This window comes from Diceros bicornis, chromosome 4, assembly GCF_020826845.1.
Source record: "Diceros bicornis minor isolate mBicDic1 chromosome 4, mDicBic1.mat.cur, whole genome shotgun sequence".
In the NCBI taxonomy this organism is placed as follows: domain Eukaryota; kingdom Metazoa; phylum Chordata; class Mammalia; order Perissodactyla; family Rhinocerotidae; genus Diceros; species Diceros bicornis.
Genome location: NC_080743.1, coordinates 60,081,335 through 60,098,155, shown reverse-complemented (window position 1 = coordinate 60,098,155; position 16,821 = coordinate 60,081,335). Strand labels below are relative to the sequence as shown.

Here is a 16,821-nt window from a genome sequence, read left to right as displayed (position 1 = left end):
CCCCCAAGCCTGGAGCTCTGAGGCAGTGTGTCTCTCCTTCCAGATCCAGGCGTGGGCCCGGATGTGGGCAGCTCGGAGGCGATACCGGAGGCGTCTGGGCTACTTCCAGAAGAATGTGAGTGTCATCCTGCTCCCCGTCCCCATACCCAACCTTTACCCATGAGACTAGGACAAGCACAGCCAGCGGCCCTTTTCCCGTCTGTGTTCATGGCAGGTTAACTCTGTTGTGAAGATCCAGGCATTCTTCCGAGCCAGGAAAGCCCAAGATGACTACAGGATGTTAGGTAAACTGCCTGGTTTCCCTCTGTCTGTGCGAGTGTCTGTCTGCACAAGTCTCATGGCAAGGCAGAAAGTCATACCATCCCACATCTTACTAATTGTGGAGAAGTTGGAGAAGTTGTCCTTCTTGAGTGCTTTTCTCTCATCGACAGCTGATGTCCCCAACCTCGAGCATTTCTTAGGACCTGGGGTGGGTGGAGGAGTAAGGAGACGTGCTCCTGCCTTTGGGGATCCCCCAGTTTGACGGGAGAGATAGGAATCCCCCCAGAGTCAGAGTGGTCTAGATGTCCCTCCTGGAGCTGCACAGCAGAAAAGGGGAAGGTACAAGTTGTCTGTGCGGGAATGTCGAACAGCAGTTGTAACAAAACTCCCCTGCCTACCCCAATAGCAGCCTCTCTTACGAGGTTCTGTCTGTACCAGGCTTAGATTATCTTCCTGTTGCTACCACCAAAGCAAAAAAAACAAAGGATCTTTCCCTGCTCACCAGAGTTCCAGCCATCTCCCACTTTCCCCTCTTCCCTGGCCCATGACTCTCCTACCTCCCACCCTCCGTGGCCCAGCACACACGAAGCCAGGTGGGGCATGTGGAGTTCTTTCTGCAGTGCTGGGGAACTTGAGGAGAAGCCCTTGAGGGAGCTCCATCTTCTTCCTGTAGTTCCCCGTAGTTGGGAGTGCGTTTAAAGCCTTAAAGAGGTCCCTCTAGGCTGCTCTTGGCTCCTGTCCTTAAAGTGCAGAAGCCCAGCCTTGGAGGTCCCGCTCCTTTTTCTGAAGAGGACTGGAGGTCATCTCCAGCCCTTCGGTTCCTAGAGAGGTGGGCGCCTTTCCTTTCTGGGCCTGAGGCCACACTCCTGGGCTTCAGGTTGGATACACTGTTCAGGACTCATCTCCTTCACCTCCTCAGTCCCTCTTCCCACTGTCCTGCCTGCAGGGGCGCCGCCTGCCCCTCTCTGGCCTCGGACACTTGGCCCATCTGCTTCCGAGCAGCTAGCTGCTTCCCCTCGTTACCTCTCCCCAGCCTCGCCCCTTCTATTTTTTCTCTTGCTATTGTGCTAATACCACTGTCCAGGCCATCCTTTGTCTTCTTTTTCTTCTCTTTAGTTTATAGTTTTTCTGGAAGGACTTGTTTTTCCCAGGTCTGTCTCCCAATTTCATTAGCCCGAGCTCCTCTCAGGACACTGCCACTTATTAGCCGTGTGGGTCTAGCCAAGTTACTTAAATTCTTCATCACCTCAGTTTTCATCGAATCCAAGATGCCATCAGTTGTCTTAGATTCCACCATTCTTCACTCCTCGAAGACCCATCCTCCACACAGTAGCCAGATTCATCTGTTAATCCTGTCCCTGGGCACTTGTCACTCTCCTGGTTAAGCCTTGTCAGTGGAAAAAAAAGGGGGGGGGGCAACCCTGGCGGCCTAGTGGTTAACTTTGGCTCGCTCTGCTTCAGTGGCCCATGGCAGACCTACACTGCTCTGTTAGCCGCCATGCTGTGCTGGCGGCCCACATACTAAAAAATAGAGGCAGATTGGCATGGATGTTAGTGCAGGGCAAATCTTCCTCAGCAAAAAAAAAAAATCCCTGTCAGTGACTCCCCATTGTCCCGGGGATAAGTCCAGTCTCCTAACCCCGGATTCCAAGGATCCCTGTGATCCAGCCTCTCCCTGCAGCTCTGGCCTTACTGACCCCCGGCCCTGTCCCTCCCATCCTGCGCCTTCTGCGCTGTGCTCCAGACACCACTGACTTCCAACACTTCTGCAAACAGCTGTGTTCACTCACTCTCACCTCCTTTACACAGACAATAGGTTAGGCCACACCTCCTCCGGGAAGCCTTTCTTCACTCCCCAGGTGGGCTTGGGTGGCCCACTTTTGTTCTCCCAAAGGTCCCCATGCTCGCCCCTCTCAAAGCACTAAAACCACACTATAGTGAACTGTGGTTGATTTGTCTAGTTCCCTTATGGACTACCTTTAAGGGCAGGGCCTAGTTTTATTCATCCTCAAATCCGACTCCTTCATTTATTACTAGCTGTGTAACCTAGGGCAAGTTGCTTACCCTCTCTGTGCCTCAGTGATCTCATCAGTAAGTTCCAGTGTCATGACCTCACAGGGTTGTTTTAAGTGTGTAAAGCACTTAAGAACAGGGGCCGGCCTGGTGGCGCAGGCGGTTAAGTCCGCGCGCTCTGCTGCGGTGGCCCCGGGGTTCGCTGGTTCAGATCCCGGGCGCACACCGATGCACCGCTTGTCAAGCCATGCTATGGTGGCGTCCCATATAAAAAAGTGGAGGAAGATGGGCATGGATGTTAGCCCAGAGCCAGTCTTCCTCAGCAAAAAGAGGAGGATTGGCAGATGTTAGCTCAGGGCCAATCTTCCTCACACACACACACACACACAAAAGCACTTAGAACAGTTTCTGTCCCATAGTAAACTTTATATGTCTTAGTTGTTGTTTTGTTGTTATTCCCTGTAGCTTAGCTCAGGGACTTCTCTTTGCTCAAATACCCATTCCAAAAGAGATTCAAGGAGAATCACCACCTAGCTCTGACCTCCCTGTATTATAAAATCCACTGAACATTCCTTCTACCTGTGGTCCCCGCTGTGCAGACCCTCTCGACAGAGGAGGGTTGTGTGAGGGGCAGGCATGGCTGAGTGGAGGCTGATAGATGGAAGTGAACTCAGGATGAAGGATGAGAGTAAGTTGGCCCAGCAAGACTGAGGAGTAAATTGGAATGGGGGGCCCAGGTCATCAGAAGGAGCTAGGGCTCCGACTTTGTTGTGGGAGGTCCCTGGGATAGCCCCAGGTTGGGGGTGAATCCAGAGGCGGGAAGGACAGCTCTTACATCGTACCTGGGTATAAGATAAGGAGCCTGGGGCCAGGACTGGCTGGGAGGCTGCCACTGCCCTCCAACTGCAAGCAGAACCAGTTAGAAAAGGACTAGGGGTTGGAGACCTGCTGGCCCAAGCACAGTGGGGACTGACGGTGGGGTAGCTGGGGCAGGGGGCTGGCGAGGAAGCCTCTGGTGAGGGCTTGTCTAATCCCGACGCCTCTTCCCTTCCTGCCAGTCCATGCGCCCCATCCCCCTCTCAGCGTGGTACGCAGATTTGCCCACCTCTTGAATCAAAGCCAGCAGGACTTCTTGGCTGAGGCAGAGCTGCTGAAGCTCCAGGAAGAGGTGGTCAGGAAGATCCGGTCCAATCAGCAGCTGGAGCAGGACCTCAACCTCATGGACATCAAGATCGGCCTGCTGGTAAAGAACCGGATTACCCTGCAGGTGAGGGGCCCCCTGGCCCATCCTCTCCCCCAAATCCAGCTGCTTCTGGAGAGGTGACGCTGGTCATTCTCTGGTTGCTAATCAAATATTTTCTAAATGTCTGGTTTTGATCACCTGGCTCAGGTCCTTGTTCCCCTGGTCCTCTGCCCTCCTAGTAATTTGTTGGGGGCACGCAATCTAGTAGAAAGAGCCCTAGACATGGAATTGGGATGCCTGGCTCTGCTGAGTCCTGGTGATGGGACTGTGGGCTGCTCATTTAACCTCTAAGTCTGTTTCCTCATTAATCAAGTAGGAATAATGAGATTGTCCACCTTAGCAGGCCAAATGTAGAGATAGATATGAAAGCTCCTTAAACTGTAAATGACCATACAAAAATGCAGAGACGGGGTAGAAGTGATACAGTGATATCTCCACCTCCAATTTGTACCACAGCCTAATAAGAAATAATAGCAAAACCAAGACACAATGCCTCAGCCTGGAAACCCAGTGCTCTATGGGAACTCACCCTGCGAGAGAAGAGGTGCCAGATGGAGTCTCTGGGCAGTAGGAGGGGCCCTTTCTCACCTTAGACCGTTTATCTCTCTTGGTTCTGCCTTGAATACCTTGAACAGCAGAAAGCCCTGGCTTTTCAAGGTGCTGATTCTAGACCATATGTTCTGTGCTGTGTGCTGGCCTGGGCTGGTTGTATCACCTGCTCCCCCGCCCCTGCAGGAGGTGGTCTCCCACTGCAAGAAGCTGACCAAGAAGAATAAGGAACAGCTGTCAGATATGATGGTTCTGGACAAGCAGAAGGGATTAAAGTCGCTGAGCAAAGAGAAACGGCAGAAACTAGAAGCTTACCAGCACCTCTTCTACCTGCTCCAGGTGAGCAGAGGACTTTGGAAGGAGATGACTCCACCATCCCCTGAGGGTCTGAGACCTTGAGGCCTTCATGTCTGTGCCTTTGCCTCCGTGTAAGGTGTCCTTTCCCATAATCCTAATGCCTTGACCCCAGAGAAAGAGACTGCCTCCTCCTGTTTGTCTGGAATGTTTCTAGTACCCCCAGGAAAGTGTGGCAGTGCTTTCTCCATTCCAAGTTCCCATCAGGAAAGCCTTTCTTTACCTAGTCACTAGTCCTCAAGGTGCATTATCAGCCATTCCTGTCTCCCTATTGCTTGCAGACTCAACCCATCTACCTGGCCAAGCTCATCTTTCAGATGCCACAGAACAAAACCACCAAGTTCATGGAATCAGTGATTTTCAGTCTGTACAACTATGCCTCCAACCACCGCGAGGCCTATCTCCTGCTCCAACTGTTCAAGACAGCGCTCCAGGAGGAAATCAAGTAGGTTTTTCAGATGCAAAGGAATGGGAAGAGAATGGGTTAAGAGATGCCACTGTTGGCTCCTTCACAAGGTGACAATTTGTTGAGGTCTGTGGGTAGAAATGGAATCAGAAAACCTCTTTCCTGGGGCCAGCCTGGTGGCATAGTGGTTAAGTTTGCACACTCCACTTCAGTGGGCCAGGCTTCACAGGTTCGAATCCTGGGCGCAGACGTACACACTGCTCATCAAGCCATGCTGTGGCAGTGTCCCACATACAAAAAAAATAGAGGAAGATGGGCACAGATGTTAGCTCAGAGCCAACCTTCCTCAGCAAAAAGTGGAAGATTGGCAACAGGTGTTAGCTCAGGGGCAATCTTCCTCACACACAAAAAAACCTCTTTTCTCTGCCTCATGGGGTGACTATAAGACATTTCCTAGGACAGCACAGTTGAGGACATGGGCTGACATGTTGGTACAAAGGGTGAGACAGAGATATCAGGACACTCCTTAAGAGGAGGGACCAGAGCAGGCTTTGAAGAGCCAAAATCACAAAAAGGAAAAGCAGCTATTTGTCCTACACAGAGACCAGCTTCAATGACCTCTTCAACCACAGGTCAAAGGTGGAGCAGCCCCAGGACATGGTGACAGGCAACCCAACAGTGGTGAGGCTGGTGGTGAGATTCTACCGTAATGGGCGGGGACAGAGTGCCCTGCAGGAGATCCTGGGCAGGGTTATCCAGGATGTGCTGGAGGACAAGATGCTCAGTGTCCACACAGACCCTGTCCACATCTACAAGAGCTGGATCAACCAGACTGAGGCCCAGACAGGGCAGCGCAGGTGAGCAGACAGGTAGAGGGAGAGCTGTCTTTGATCTGCTTTGTCTTGCTCACTGGGGAAGCTTTGGTGTGCTTTGAAGGTGGCATATAAATGAGCATGCTGATTTATGCAAATATGACACCAGCCCTTTAGGATGAAATAAGGTAGCCTTTTAGACCTCCTCTGGTAATTAACACGGAACTCATGTAAATGATACTGGACCTGGTGTGCTTAACATAGAATGAGCACAGATGAATATGCAAATATGTTTAATTGCTGTGTCAGTGCTTGCAAATGATACGTCAGCTTTGCTGGGAGTTGGGATATGGACTCATGGACTCGTTATTGATAGGGGTATAGATGAATATTCAGATTTACAGATGAATAGGCAAATGAGATAGTGAGAGAAATAGGTTGGCCTTATAGATTGGAGGCATTACTCAGGTGCATAGGTACTAGGGAAATGGAGCTGCTGAGGAGAGCAGGCAGTGCTTGTGGCTTCTCTAGGTGGCACACAGGCTTGTAGGTGGGAAGACCACAAGGCCCTGGCCCAGTCTTTCCCGTTGCCCCAACTGCCAAAGACTAGATGCAGGGCAGCCCTGGTCTCCTCCAGTTCCCCTTAGTCTTTCCACAGACTCCAGGTTTCCCTCCTATACTCTTCCCCCTCTCTCTGGGTACTCCCACTCTGCTTCACCTTCCACCACATCGCTCCAGTCCTCTTTGAGTCCTTTTTCCTCTTCTGGCCTGATCCCCTTAAGCGTGCTGGGCTACCCTTAGCATGTGTGTATGAGATCCTGTTGTTAGATGAAGAGTTTAAGGGGTAGGGTCCGGGGATGGGAGGCGATGGGAGGGGACTCTGGCTGATACCTTGTCTCTCTCTGCCCACAGCCACCTCCCCTATGACGTCACCCCAGAGCAAGCCTTGAGCCACCCTGAGGTCCAGAGACGACTGGACATCTCCCTCCGCAACCTCCTTGCCATGACTGATAAATTCCTGGTGGCCATCATCTCATCTGTGGACCAGATTCCGTATGTGCAAGCCCACTCCAGCCTGGGTGCGGAGTCTCAGGAGGGCCAGGCCACAGTGGGAGAGCAGAGCAGTCCTGACGGGAGGAAGGCAGGAAGAGAAACGGGGCTCGGGGTGCTCAAGGGCTTCCAGGAGGTGGGTGGAGAGTGCTTGGAGCCCCTGCTAGAAACTTGAGCTGAAATACAGCATTCAGGTCTGTGTGCGGCCTGTCAGGACACCACTGGAGCCAGAGAAGGGAACTTCACGTGAGTGTGGGGACATATTATCTGAGAGCAAATGGGGAAAAAATGGGACTCTTCAGTCCAAAGTCAAAAATAAGAAATACTTCAAACCAGTAAAGCACTTTATAGTTCTCTCCTTTCTTAAAATTTGGTCAATAAGTGTTTTTTAAAAAGCAAATGACTGAATGGGCCTGGCCCCATGGCATAGCAGTTAAGTGCACGCGCTCTGCTGCTGGCGCCCGGGTTCGGATCCCGGGTGTGCACCGATGCACCGTTTGTCAGGCCATGCTGTGGTGGCGTCCCATATAAAGTAGAGGAAGATGGGCATGGATGTTAGCCCAGGGCCAGTCTTCCTCAGCAAAAAGAGGAGGATTGGCATGGATGTTAGCTCAGGGCTGATCTTCCTCACACACACAAAAATAAATAAATAAAATTAAAATAATAAAATAAAATAATAAAAAAGCTAATGACTGAAAACGTTGACAAAGTGGGTCTCATCTAGATCATCACTCAGCCAGCCAGCCTTCCTGGTCTCAGTGCTGGCAAGGTGGGGGTGCTGGAGAGGGGAGCCCACAGAGTTCATGCCCCTGCTCCCCAAACCTGGAGAACGGGATTAAGGGTGTACAATTAGGACTCAGAAAAGATTGTCCGAGGGGCAGGCCCAGTGGCGCAAGAGGTTAAGTGCATGCGCTCCGCTGCGGCAGCCCGGGGTTCGCAGGTTCGGATCCTGGGCATGCACCGACACACTGCTTGGCAAGCCATGCTGTGGCAGCGTCCCATATAAAGTAGAGGAAGATGGGCATGGATCTTCCTCAGCAAAAAAAGAGGAGGATTGGCAGATGTTAGCTCAGGGCCGATCTTCCTCACAAAAAAAAAAAAGAAAAAAGAAAAGATTGTCCTAGGGCTAATAAAGGAAAGTACACAATGAGCTGTAAAATTCTGTCTTTGGTACCCTAGGAGGTGGAAATAGCTTTTAAATGAATTTAATTAAATTTGTAGGTGGCACATCCATAATAGGAATAATAATAATAATAATGAAGTCTAGCACATTTGAATAGCACTCTACTGTTATAAATTACTTTCACAGACATATTTTCACCTGATCCTCAGAAAAACCCTATGAGATAGAGAGGGCAGGAATGATCATTCCCATTTTCCAGACCAGGGAACAAACTTACAAGGGGAAGGAAACAGCCTCAGCTGACGTCTCTTGTTAGTGGTGGAGTCAGGACTAGGGCTTCTTCTCCAGCTCACTATTCTCCTCGGGCCCTGCCTCTAGCCCCGACCAGGCACCGCACACGTGCTCCGTGATGACAGACAAGGTTGGCTGCCTCAGATCCTCCCAGGCTGTCCTGGGACAGGGTTCTGGCTATGAGTGTCAGACACCCAAGGTACAGGCTAAAGGTGCCTCTGTGGGGGAAGGCAGGATGGATACTGGGATCTGGGGTGTCCCCCAGGGGACACTGAAGGGGGCCAGGTTGGAGACTGTGTGAGGGCTTAGTGGATGACAGGGCCCTGGTCCTGGGTACTGACACGAGGGCAGGAGGGAGGGACAAGGTCCAGCGATGTTTGGAGAAAGGCAGCAGGGAGCTGCTGGATAGTGCAGGGCCAGTGCTTGAGCTCAGCTCTGGTCGGCTGAGCCCGGGGAAGGAGGGATGGGCAGGCACTCGGGCCCTGAACTCTGGTAGAGATGGGCAGAATCAGAGGGCACCTGTTGCTTTGTCCCCAGCTACGGGATGCGATATGTGGCCAAGGTCCTGAAGACAACTCTGGCAGAGAAGTTCCCCGATGCCATGGAGAATGAGGTCTATAAGGCAAGTTTTGTCTCCCCTTCTCAGCCTCCCGAGCTCACCCTGCTGGTGCCTGTGAACCCCCAGACTGGGACCAAAGGACAGAAAACCCTATGCTATGAAAATCCAAGAAGGATATTATTCCCCACCCTGTAAATTGACCCTGGCTCACCAGCAGGGTGGCAGATGGGAAGGCACCTGGGACCTGAGCTAACAGAGTGGACAACCCTGGACTTGTCGGGAGTTCTGGGTTCTGGTCCTAGCTCTTGCTCAAGTTTGCTGTGTGACCTTGAGCAAGTTGCCTGCCAGCTCTGGGTCTGTTTTCTGGAAAATGACGGGGTTGGCCCAGATGGTCGTTCCAGCCAAGTGAGCTGGGAGAGGGGCTGGGGCTGTCAAGGCGGACCCCAGGCCGCTTCTGAGACAGTCTCCTCTGCCCTCAGGTGGTAGGGAACCTCCTGTACTACCGCTTCCTGAACCCAGCTGTAGTGGCCCCAGACGCCTTCGACATTGTGCCCATGGCAGCAGGCGGCGCCCTGGCCACTCCCCAACGCCACGCCCTGGGGGCTGTGGCTCAGCTCCTGCAGCATGCTGCAGCTGGCAAGGCCTTCTCTGGGGAGAGCCAGCACCTGCGGGTCTTGAATGACTATCTGGAGGAGACGCACCTCAAGTTCAGGTCTTGGGTCCTGGCATCCTATTCCTCCCCTTTTCTCCCCTCTTCATTCTCTTTCATGTCCCACTTCCCCTCTCTGGAATCCATGAGGAAGAGAGGCATAGAGGTGAAGAGTATAGTTAGCAAGCTAGAGGATAGATTGTCAGAGGGATCCCCAGTGGAGAGAAAAGAGGACTATTGATGGAAGTTGGCTTGAGGGGACACTGGGAGAGAGGTAGGCCTGGACAGAGGGGCAGGAGCCTAGACCGGAGAGTCCCATCAGCCCAAGCCAGAGTTGGCTTGGGCTGATGGGAACAGAATATGTGTGGGGGTGCTGGCCGGCCCCACCCCTCACATGCCCTCCCTCTGGAGATAGGAGGTTCATCTGCCGAGCATGCCAGGTGCCAGAGCCAGAAGAGCGTTTCTCAGTGGACGAATACTCGGACATGGTGGCTGTGGCCAAACCCATGGTGTACATCACCGTGGGGGAGCTTGTCAATACACACAGGGTAAGGGGCCGCAACCTAGAGGGCGCTGGGTAGGAGGGCAGGGCTGTGGAAGTCTCTGATGGGGTGGTGGGCTGGCCTTTGAAGGAAGGCCCGGCCTGGACCCTGCATCTCATTTTCTCCCTCCATCCTGCAGCTGTTGCTGGAGCACCAGGACTGGATCGCCCCCGACCACCACGACCCCCTGCATGAGCTCCTGGAGGACCTTGGAGAGCTGCCTGCCATCCCTGACCTCATCGGTGCGTGCCATCCTTAGCAGCTGGGGTGGGCTGGGGGCTCTGCAGGGCGGGGCGGACAGGCAGGTGAGAAGGACATGTGAGCATGCCCTCTCTTGAGGTTTTGTTTAGTCTGGGATGTGTGCCAGGCAGCTAGTTACACACCCTCCCTCCCTCCCTCTGGTCCTGAGAGGGACACAGACTGATATGGAGAGAGTGGACAAACAGTAGAGGGACCCAGTACCATCATATAAATGGCCAGTTAAATCATGTGAGATAGATGTGGAGGGCTTAGGGCCTGTTTGGGGTCTCACAAGGTTTCTCTGATGAGGGATTTCAGGAGCTATGCAATGGGAGGAAACTGGCTTACAGGGGTGGAAGGGCAGGATGAAGGTGGTGACAGATAATTGAGAGCCAGGAGTTCCAGGCTCAGGGAGGCACAGACCCTGCCCTCAGAGCACCTGGGCCAAGGGTGTCGGGGAGGCACATCCCCCGTAATGCAAGGGTAAGCCCTGTGGGTAACAGCCCTTCACTGCTCAGGGTTGAGGGCACAGGGTGGTGCCACGGGACAGTGTGGGAAAGCTTCCAGAAGAGGGGCGTGTGGAGCAGCGTATTTACCATGACCCCATCTGAGCGTGTGTATATGCTTGTCTCTCATTCCTCACCTCACCGCAGGGGAAAACATAGCTGCAGATGGGAACACAGATCTGAGCAAGTTGGAAATGTCCCTGACACTCACCAACAAGTTTGAAGGGCTAGAGACAGATGCTGATGACGCAGATGCCCGGAGCCTGCTTCTGAGGTGGGTGAGAGCAGCTCGGCCCCCTGCCGACTTGAGCCCCGCCCAGGCTGGGAAAATGGCCCTACTCTGAAGTGGCCATTCCACCTACTTTCTGGGTCTCTTATCCTTCAGAAAGTTCCCCTGAAGCCTAACTGACATTACCCTTGCTGCAGTCCCAGCTGTTTTCCTTCTGGCAACCTCAGCTTTTTGCTGTGTTGTAGCTGAAGGCAAAGGAACAGATAGGATATTGGCAACAAAGGATATTTGCATATTGCATATTATATGTTATCATTTAATCTTAGAAACAAACTACGAGGTAGCAGATGGTTTCCCCGCTTTACCGTTGAGGAGAGAAACTCAGGCTGAATGACTTACTCAGAGTCCCACAGCTGGTCGGTGGTGAGCTCATGTTCTAAGTCCCCGTTCTTGTAGAGTGATAGTCAGGAGACGGGCATGAGCTTTGCTTCCCCAGTTCTGCAAAAGTGAGGAAGGACCCCCAGAGTGCTGCGCTGGTCATATGCGCAGAAGAGGAGCTGAGTCACCACCTCGGTCTTCCTCCCAACAAGGCAGCCCCCTCCGCTCATCCATTTACCCCACAAGCAAGTGAGCTGGGTGTTCAGCTTGGTCCTGCAATCAAAGGCCTTATAGCAGGGTGGGGCTAGGGGTGAACACACAGCCAGAGAGCCACCAAGAGAGAGGTGGGTGTCAGGTGCATTGAGAGCTAAGGAGGGGCCGGCCCCATGGCCTAGTGCTTAAGTTCAGCGCACTCCAACTCAGAGGCCCGGCTCAGTTCCCGAGTGCAGACCTACATGACTTGTTTGTAGCCATGCTGTGGCAGCGACCCACATACAAAATAGAGGAAGATTGGCACAGATGTTAGCTCAGGGCAAATCTTCCTCAGCAAAAAAATGAAGATTGGCAACAGATGTTAGCTCAGGAGAGCTCAGGAGAAGGGACACCTGGGTAGGGAAAGGTCTCACAGAGGATGAAGTGCATAGTTCAGCCCAAGGACTCAAAGGAAAACAATTTCTGGGAGGGCAGAGGACACAGAGATGTGAGAGAGCACAGTGTGTTCAGAACTATGATAGGTCTGTATCATCAGGCCCATCAGCCCACCTTCTGGGTCTCCCTCTTGGGTTGCATTCTCCTCACAACACTTCCTCCATCCTCGCTCTCTCTCCTCACTTCCCAAGCATCCCTGGCAGCCATGATTCGGGGCAGGGTCCACTTCTCCTCAGCTGTCTGGCCAGCCCCATGTCCAGACCCTTCCCCTGTCCCTCACCTGTCCCCCATCACTCCCCTTCTCCTGCAGCACCAAGCAGATGCTGGCTGACATCATGCAGTTCCACCCTGGGCACTCCCTCAAGGACATCCTGTCCCTCTCGGCACCCAGAGAGCAGGTGAGTGGCCAGGCTAGCCCACAGGTACTGTCTCATTCACCCCCTCCCTCACCTCACCGGTATTGCTGATTCCTTCCCCTGGACCCCACCCACAGTCTGCCACCTGTGCTCACCAGTAATGAGAGCTCTAGGGGGCCAAGGCCTCTGCCCTTGAGCCCCAGAGACCTACAGGCTGAGGAGAGCAGCCCTAGCCTTGGAGAGCCTCAGGCTGCAGAGTCCTGGGACTACACCTCTCTCCCTACTCCCCACTGAAACAGAGTGAGCTCTGCAGGGACGCCACCACCTGATGTCAGTGCCAGGTTTCCGGGGCGCTGAGGGGGGTGCCAAGAGGCAGTCTGGGCAGCTACCCTGAGGAGCACCGAAGGGGGCACTCAGCAGAGGGAGTGGGCCACTTGAAGGCCTGGAGGCAGGAGAAGGTGGTAAGTGGGTGGGGGCCAGAGGCAACTTGGGCCACCTGGAGTGAAGACTAAGCCAGGGGCTTCCCAGAGAAGAGGTGGGGACGGCCAGTAGAGACATGTCCCCAAACAGAGGACACATGGAGGAAAATGCCCCCAAATACCCTCAAGCCATCACAAAGCTCCACTGTTGGGAAGTTACAGCCAGTGTCTGTCTGGAATTCTTCATGCTGTAGCTTCTGCTGGGTCTCCCTTGGGCCACCCCTCCCCTGTGATGATCCATCAGGCCCTGCCATGTCTATGATGTTCTACTTTGATGTTCCTCACGGGCCACCCCACCCCCCGTCCCTGCCCCCCAGAAACTGGGCTCTGGGGGCACTCTCCTGATGATACCTGAAGTGCCCACGTTTCCCTTTGTTGCTGGTGCCCCTGCGGCCTACCCTGGCTTGGGGCAGAATGGTAGAGCCTGGTAGATCCCTCCAGCATCTCTGTCCCCCAGGAAGCGGCCCACAAGCGGCTGATGTGCCGACGCCAGGCCTGTGAGGCCCAGACCCCAGCGCCCCTGCGACGACACCGCTCGCTGACGGCCCACTCCCTCCTGCCGCTGGCCGAGAAGCAACGGCGGGTCTTGCGGAACCTGCGCCGACTCGAGAGCCTGGGGTTGGTCAGTGCCAGTGACAGCTACCAGGGGCTGGTGGACGAACTGGCCAAGGTAATGCCCTGGGCCTGGGATCTGGGGTGGGGTGTGTAACTGTGTGTGTAAGTGAACTCACGTGCATACTGTTGGTACCTCAAGAGCAGGCCTCTCCCTGTGTAAGTGCCCACCCAAAATTGTCACCAGCCAAGGGAAGGCCAAGAGACCTCCAGAGGGTCCTTTTTGAAGGAAAGTTCTTCAAATTAGTCAGGGAAGGGGGTGTTCTTTCAACTCTTTTTCTTAAAAAACAAGGAGCCTTGAAACAGTTTCTCCTCAGTGGGGGAGAGGCTCCGAAAACATCCTTTGAGGGTTTGGGATGGAACCCTTGAGATTGTCCTCCTCCCAGGAAAAATAGCCTTGACGTCTTCCTCTTCCTGCTTTTGCTGAAGATCCTCACAGTGGGTGGTTCTTGGGCCTGAGTCGGGCCCTGAGGTTCTCCTGCCAGGAAGGGCCAACTCACCCCTCCCTTGGTCCCCCCAACCCCAGGACATCCGCAACCAGCGCAGGCACCGGCAGCGGCGGAAGGCAGAGCTGCTGAAGCTTCAGGCCACATTCCAGGGCCTGAGCACTAAGACCACCTTCTATGAGGAACAGGGCGACTACTACAGCCAGTACATCCGGGCCTGCCTGGGCCACTTGGCCCCCAGCTCCAAGTAGGTGCTGCCTTCCCATGCTCTGAAGGTGACCTGTGACCTCTCACCCCTGCCCATGTCAACCTTTGCCCCACTCCCTGCCAGCTTTGAAAGGGGCATCTCACCCCAGCACGGCACGGTCCCTTCCTGACTTGGGTCTTTGGGGCTCGCTCACAAAGTCTCGGGCTCAAGTACAGCCCCCCTCCTGTGTCTTCTACCAGCAAGAAGTCTTCCTTGGGGTCAAATTTCCTTCCTACCAGCCACAGAGAGAACTAGTGTCTTTGGTGTTACAGTTTGTTGCATGAATTCTCTGGGGCCTTGTTTTAATCAGGAGTTCTGGCAAAGGGAGGAAGCAGCCATCTCTGCATTACACTGCTGCCCAGCTCCTGGAGAAGGGTGTCCTGGTGGAAATTGAAGATCTTCCCATCTCTCAGTATGTGTCTCTGGAGGGCAGAATGTCAGACCCTTCCTGTGCGCTAACCTGGGGGTGGAGCTCTGGGCTGTGCACCCGGTGGGAGGGAAGGAGAAGCATGGTCCCTGCCTGAAGGAGCTGTCAGAATGATGGCAAGACAGGACATCTGCAGTCAGAAAGTTAAGGGCAGTGGGTATGCTCCCACAGTTCACACCCCGAGGCAGAAGAGGCCGGGAAAGCTTCCCGGAGAAGAGAACAGCTGATTAGGGCCGGGCAGATAAAAGAGATGTGGGAGGTGAGCAGAAGTAAAACTGGGAGAAGACAGAGGGCTGTGCCCCCAGGAGTGATGGAGGGAAAGTCTGGGCTCTGGGTGACACACACCACTGCCCAGGATGAGAGCAGTGGGTGGCAGAGTGGGGCTGAGGCCCTGACAGAGGCAGTGGGTCCCCATTTTGAATCCTGTTCCTGATAGCTTCAGAAATGTGATCTTTGACATCACCCCTGGAGATGAGGCGGGAAAGTTCGAAGTAAATGCCAAGTTCCTGGGAGTGGACATGGAGCGATTTCAGCTTCACTATCAGGTGAGGGGACACTCCCGCAAGCCCTCAAGACACCTGCTGGGCTTTAGGTGCTAGCGGGAAGAAGGGAGGCTGGGCTAGCTTCCCAAGGCCTCCAATGACATCAGCTCTGTTCCTTACCCAGTCAGTGTCAGCTGTTCCTGAAGAGAACGGTGAGGGTCTGTGCAGCCCAAGCCCCTCTGTCCCTGTGCCCTGACACAGGCCCCACTGCCAAGCACCAGGAGAGTGGAGTGGGCTGGTGAGGTTGGGAGCAGGATTAATATTTGAAGCCCCATCGCATGTCAGGGACTTTACACATTGCCTCATTTAATCCTCTCCACTGCTCTGAGGCATTATCCCTGTTTTACAGGCTTTGAGGCTAACAGGTTAAGAAGCCAGCCTAAGTCATACGCCAGTATTCAGGGAAGCAGTGATTTTAAATCCAAATCTTTTTGCTCTGCTGTTTTGCCTTTCGAATGAGAAAACTGATTTCAAGCCCTGGTTCTGCCTGAATTGACATTTGGTCCAGTCACTGTACCTCTCTCTTGGCCTTGGTTTCCTCATCTGTGAAGTGGGGTTTCAGTGCCCCACTTCAGTGGCCAGTGCCATGGATGACCGTGAAAGCCTCCAAGATGTTAGCATTTTATAGGCTGGCTGGGCTGCAGTGAGGAACCCTCAGACTCCCCTCCCTGTCCCTTCCCTCCTTCCTAGGACCTCCTGCAGCTCCAGTACGAGGGTGTGGCTGTCATGAAACTCTTCAACAAGGCCAAGGTCAATGTCAACCTTCTCATCTTCCTCCTCAACAAGAAATTCTTACGGAAGTGACAGGCAATGGGTGCTACCTAGGCCCTTCTTACCTCGCTGGATGCTCTTCTTAAGACTAACTCACTTCTCCGCTTCCCTGCAGACACCCAGAGCTCAGGACTGGGCAAGGCTCAAGGAGTCTCACCTCTTCCCCAGCTAGAAGGAGTCTGTCTTTCTGGCCACAGGCAGGGTCTCTAATTGGCTAAAGTGAGCCTTGCCTCGGAGTATGGCCATGTGGCCTTTAAGGCCCAAAACCCCATGGTTTTCCAGCCAGCTGGTAGGGTATGAACCCAGGGCCTGCCCTTTGGCCTGGGAAGGCTATTGCTCTTGTGTCTGCTGCTGCTTTCCCGTGGTCACTCCAGTATTACAAGCACTGCCCTGGCGGCCTGATTTCTCTCTACCTTCCTTCTCTCTGCAGACACCAAAGCCAGGGCCAGGCTCCCTATCCCACTCCCACTTCCTCAGCAGTGCATGTTCTGCCCTGTTGGAGCCCAGACCGCTCTGCCACGGTGATGCCTCACACCCAGGCAGTGTGGTTAATGCCCACGTGGCATTGTGGCACCATTGTCCTCTGTGGCGACATAGGCAGGAAGCCCCTTCATTAACCTCAAATCTCACTCCCTTGTCTATGGTGTGTTTTATATGTGGGTCACTACGGTATTTATTCTCTCTCCCTCCCACCCCTACACTCGGGATCACTGTGCATCCTCAGTCATGGTTTTAATTCTTTTCATCTTTTTGAGCTCAGAGAAAGAGTTCTCATTTCCCCTGTTTAAACTGATATTCATGCCGATCTTTTATACCTTGTATATAAAGTCACCTTGGGTCAGGGGCAATAAGATTCCACTCATGTTTAAGATCTCATTATTTCAGCTTCATACGGTACAAAAAGCAGTCTTTCCCTTTTCTCCTTCACCCTCAGGACTCTCGCACCTTAGAGCTGACTCTTCCAGGCAATTCCTATAGATCTGCACTCTTGTCTCTGCCACGGTCTCTCTCTTGTCCCCACATCTACCCAACTTCCCGTCCCTGTTGTCCTTCTGATTTCATTTTAATAAAAGTGGCTGTTACCCCCA

The 16,821-nt window shown here is 53.6% G+C and overlaps 1 protein-coding gene across 4 annotated transcripts in view; it reads left to right on the top strand.

Moving 5' to 3' along the window:
- IQGAP3 (IQ motif containing GTPase activating protein 3) overlaps positions 1-16,821 on the top strand; it is a 38,243-nt gene extending 21,422 nt beyond the window's left edge. For all 4 annotated transcript variants that reach the window (XM_058539463.1, XM_058539460.1, XM_058539461.1 and 1 more), the window contains 18 exons: positions 44-115; positions 215-284; positions 3,333-3,541; positions 4,253-4,405; positions 4,702-4,865; positions 5,459-5,683; positions 6,551-6,691; positions 8,640-8,724; positions 9,141-9,373; positions 9,726-9,858; positions 9,992-10,094; positions 10,746-10,872; positions 12,164-12,251; positions 13,146-13,358; positions 13,827-13,993; positions 14,304-14,405; positions 14,857-14,965; positions 15,653-16,821. In XM_058539463.1, coding sequence (XP_058395446.1) covers positions 44-115; positions 215-284; positions 3,333-3,541; positions 4,253-4,405; positions 4,702-4,865; positions 5,459-5,683; positions 6,551-6,691; positions 8,640-8,724; positions 9,141-9,373; positions 9,726-9,858; positions 9,992-10,094; positions 10,746-10,872; positions 12,164-12,251; positions 13,146-13,358; positions 13,827-13,993; positions 14,304-14,405; positions 14,857-14,965; positions 15,653-15,766 — 2,508 coding nt within the window. In that variant the 3' untranslated portion in view covers positions 15,767-16,821. The remainder of the gene's footprint in view (positions 1-43; positions 116-214; positions 285-3,332; positions 3,542-4,252; positions 4,406-4,701; positions 4,866-5,458; positions 5,684-6,550; positions 6,692-8,639; positions 8,725-9,140; positions 9,374-9,725; positions 9,859-9,991; positions 10,095-10,745; positions 10,873-12,163; positions 12,252-13,145; positions 13,359-13,826; positions 13,994-14,303; positions 14,406-14,856; positions 14,966-15,652) is intronic.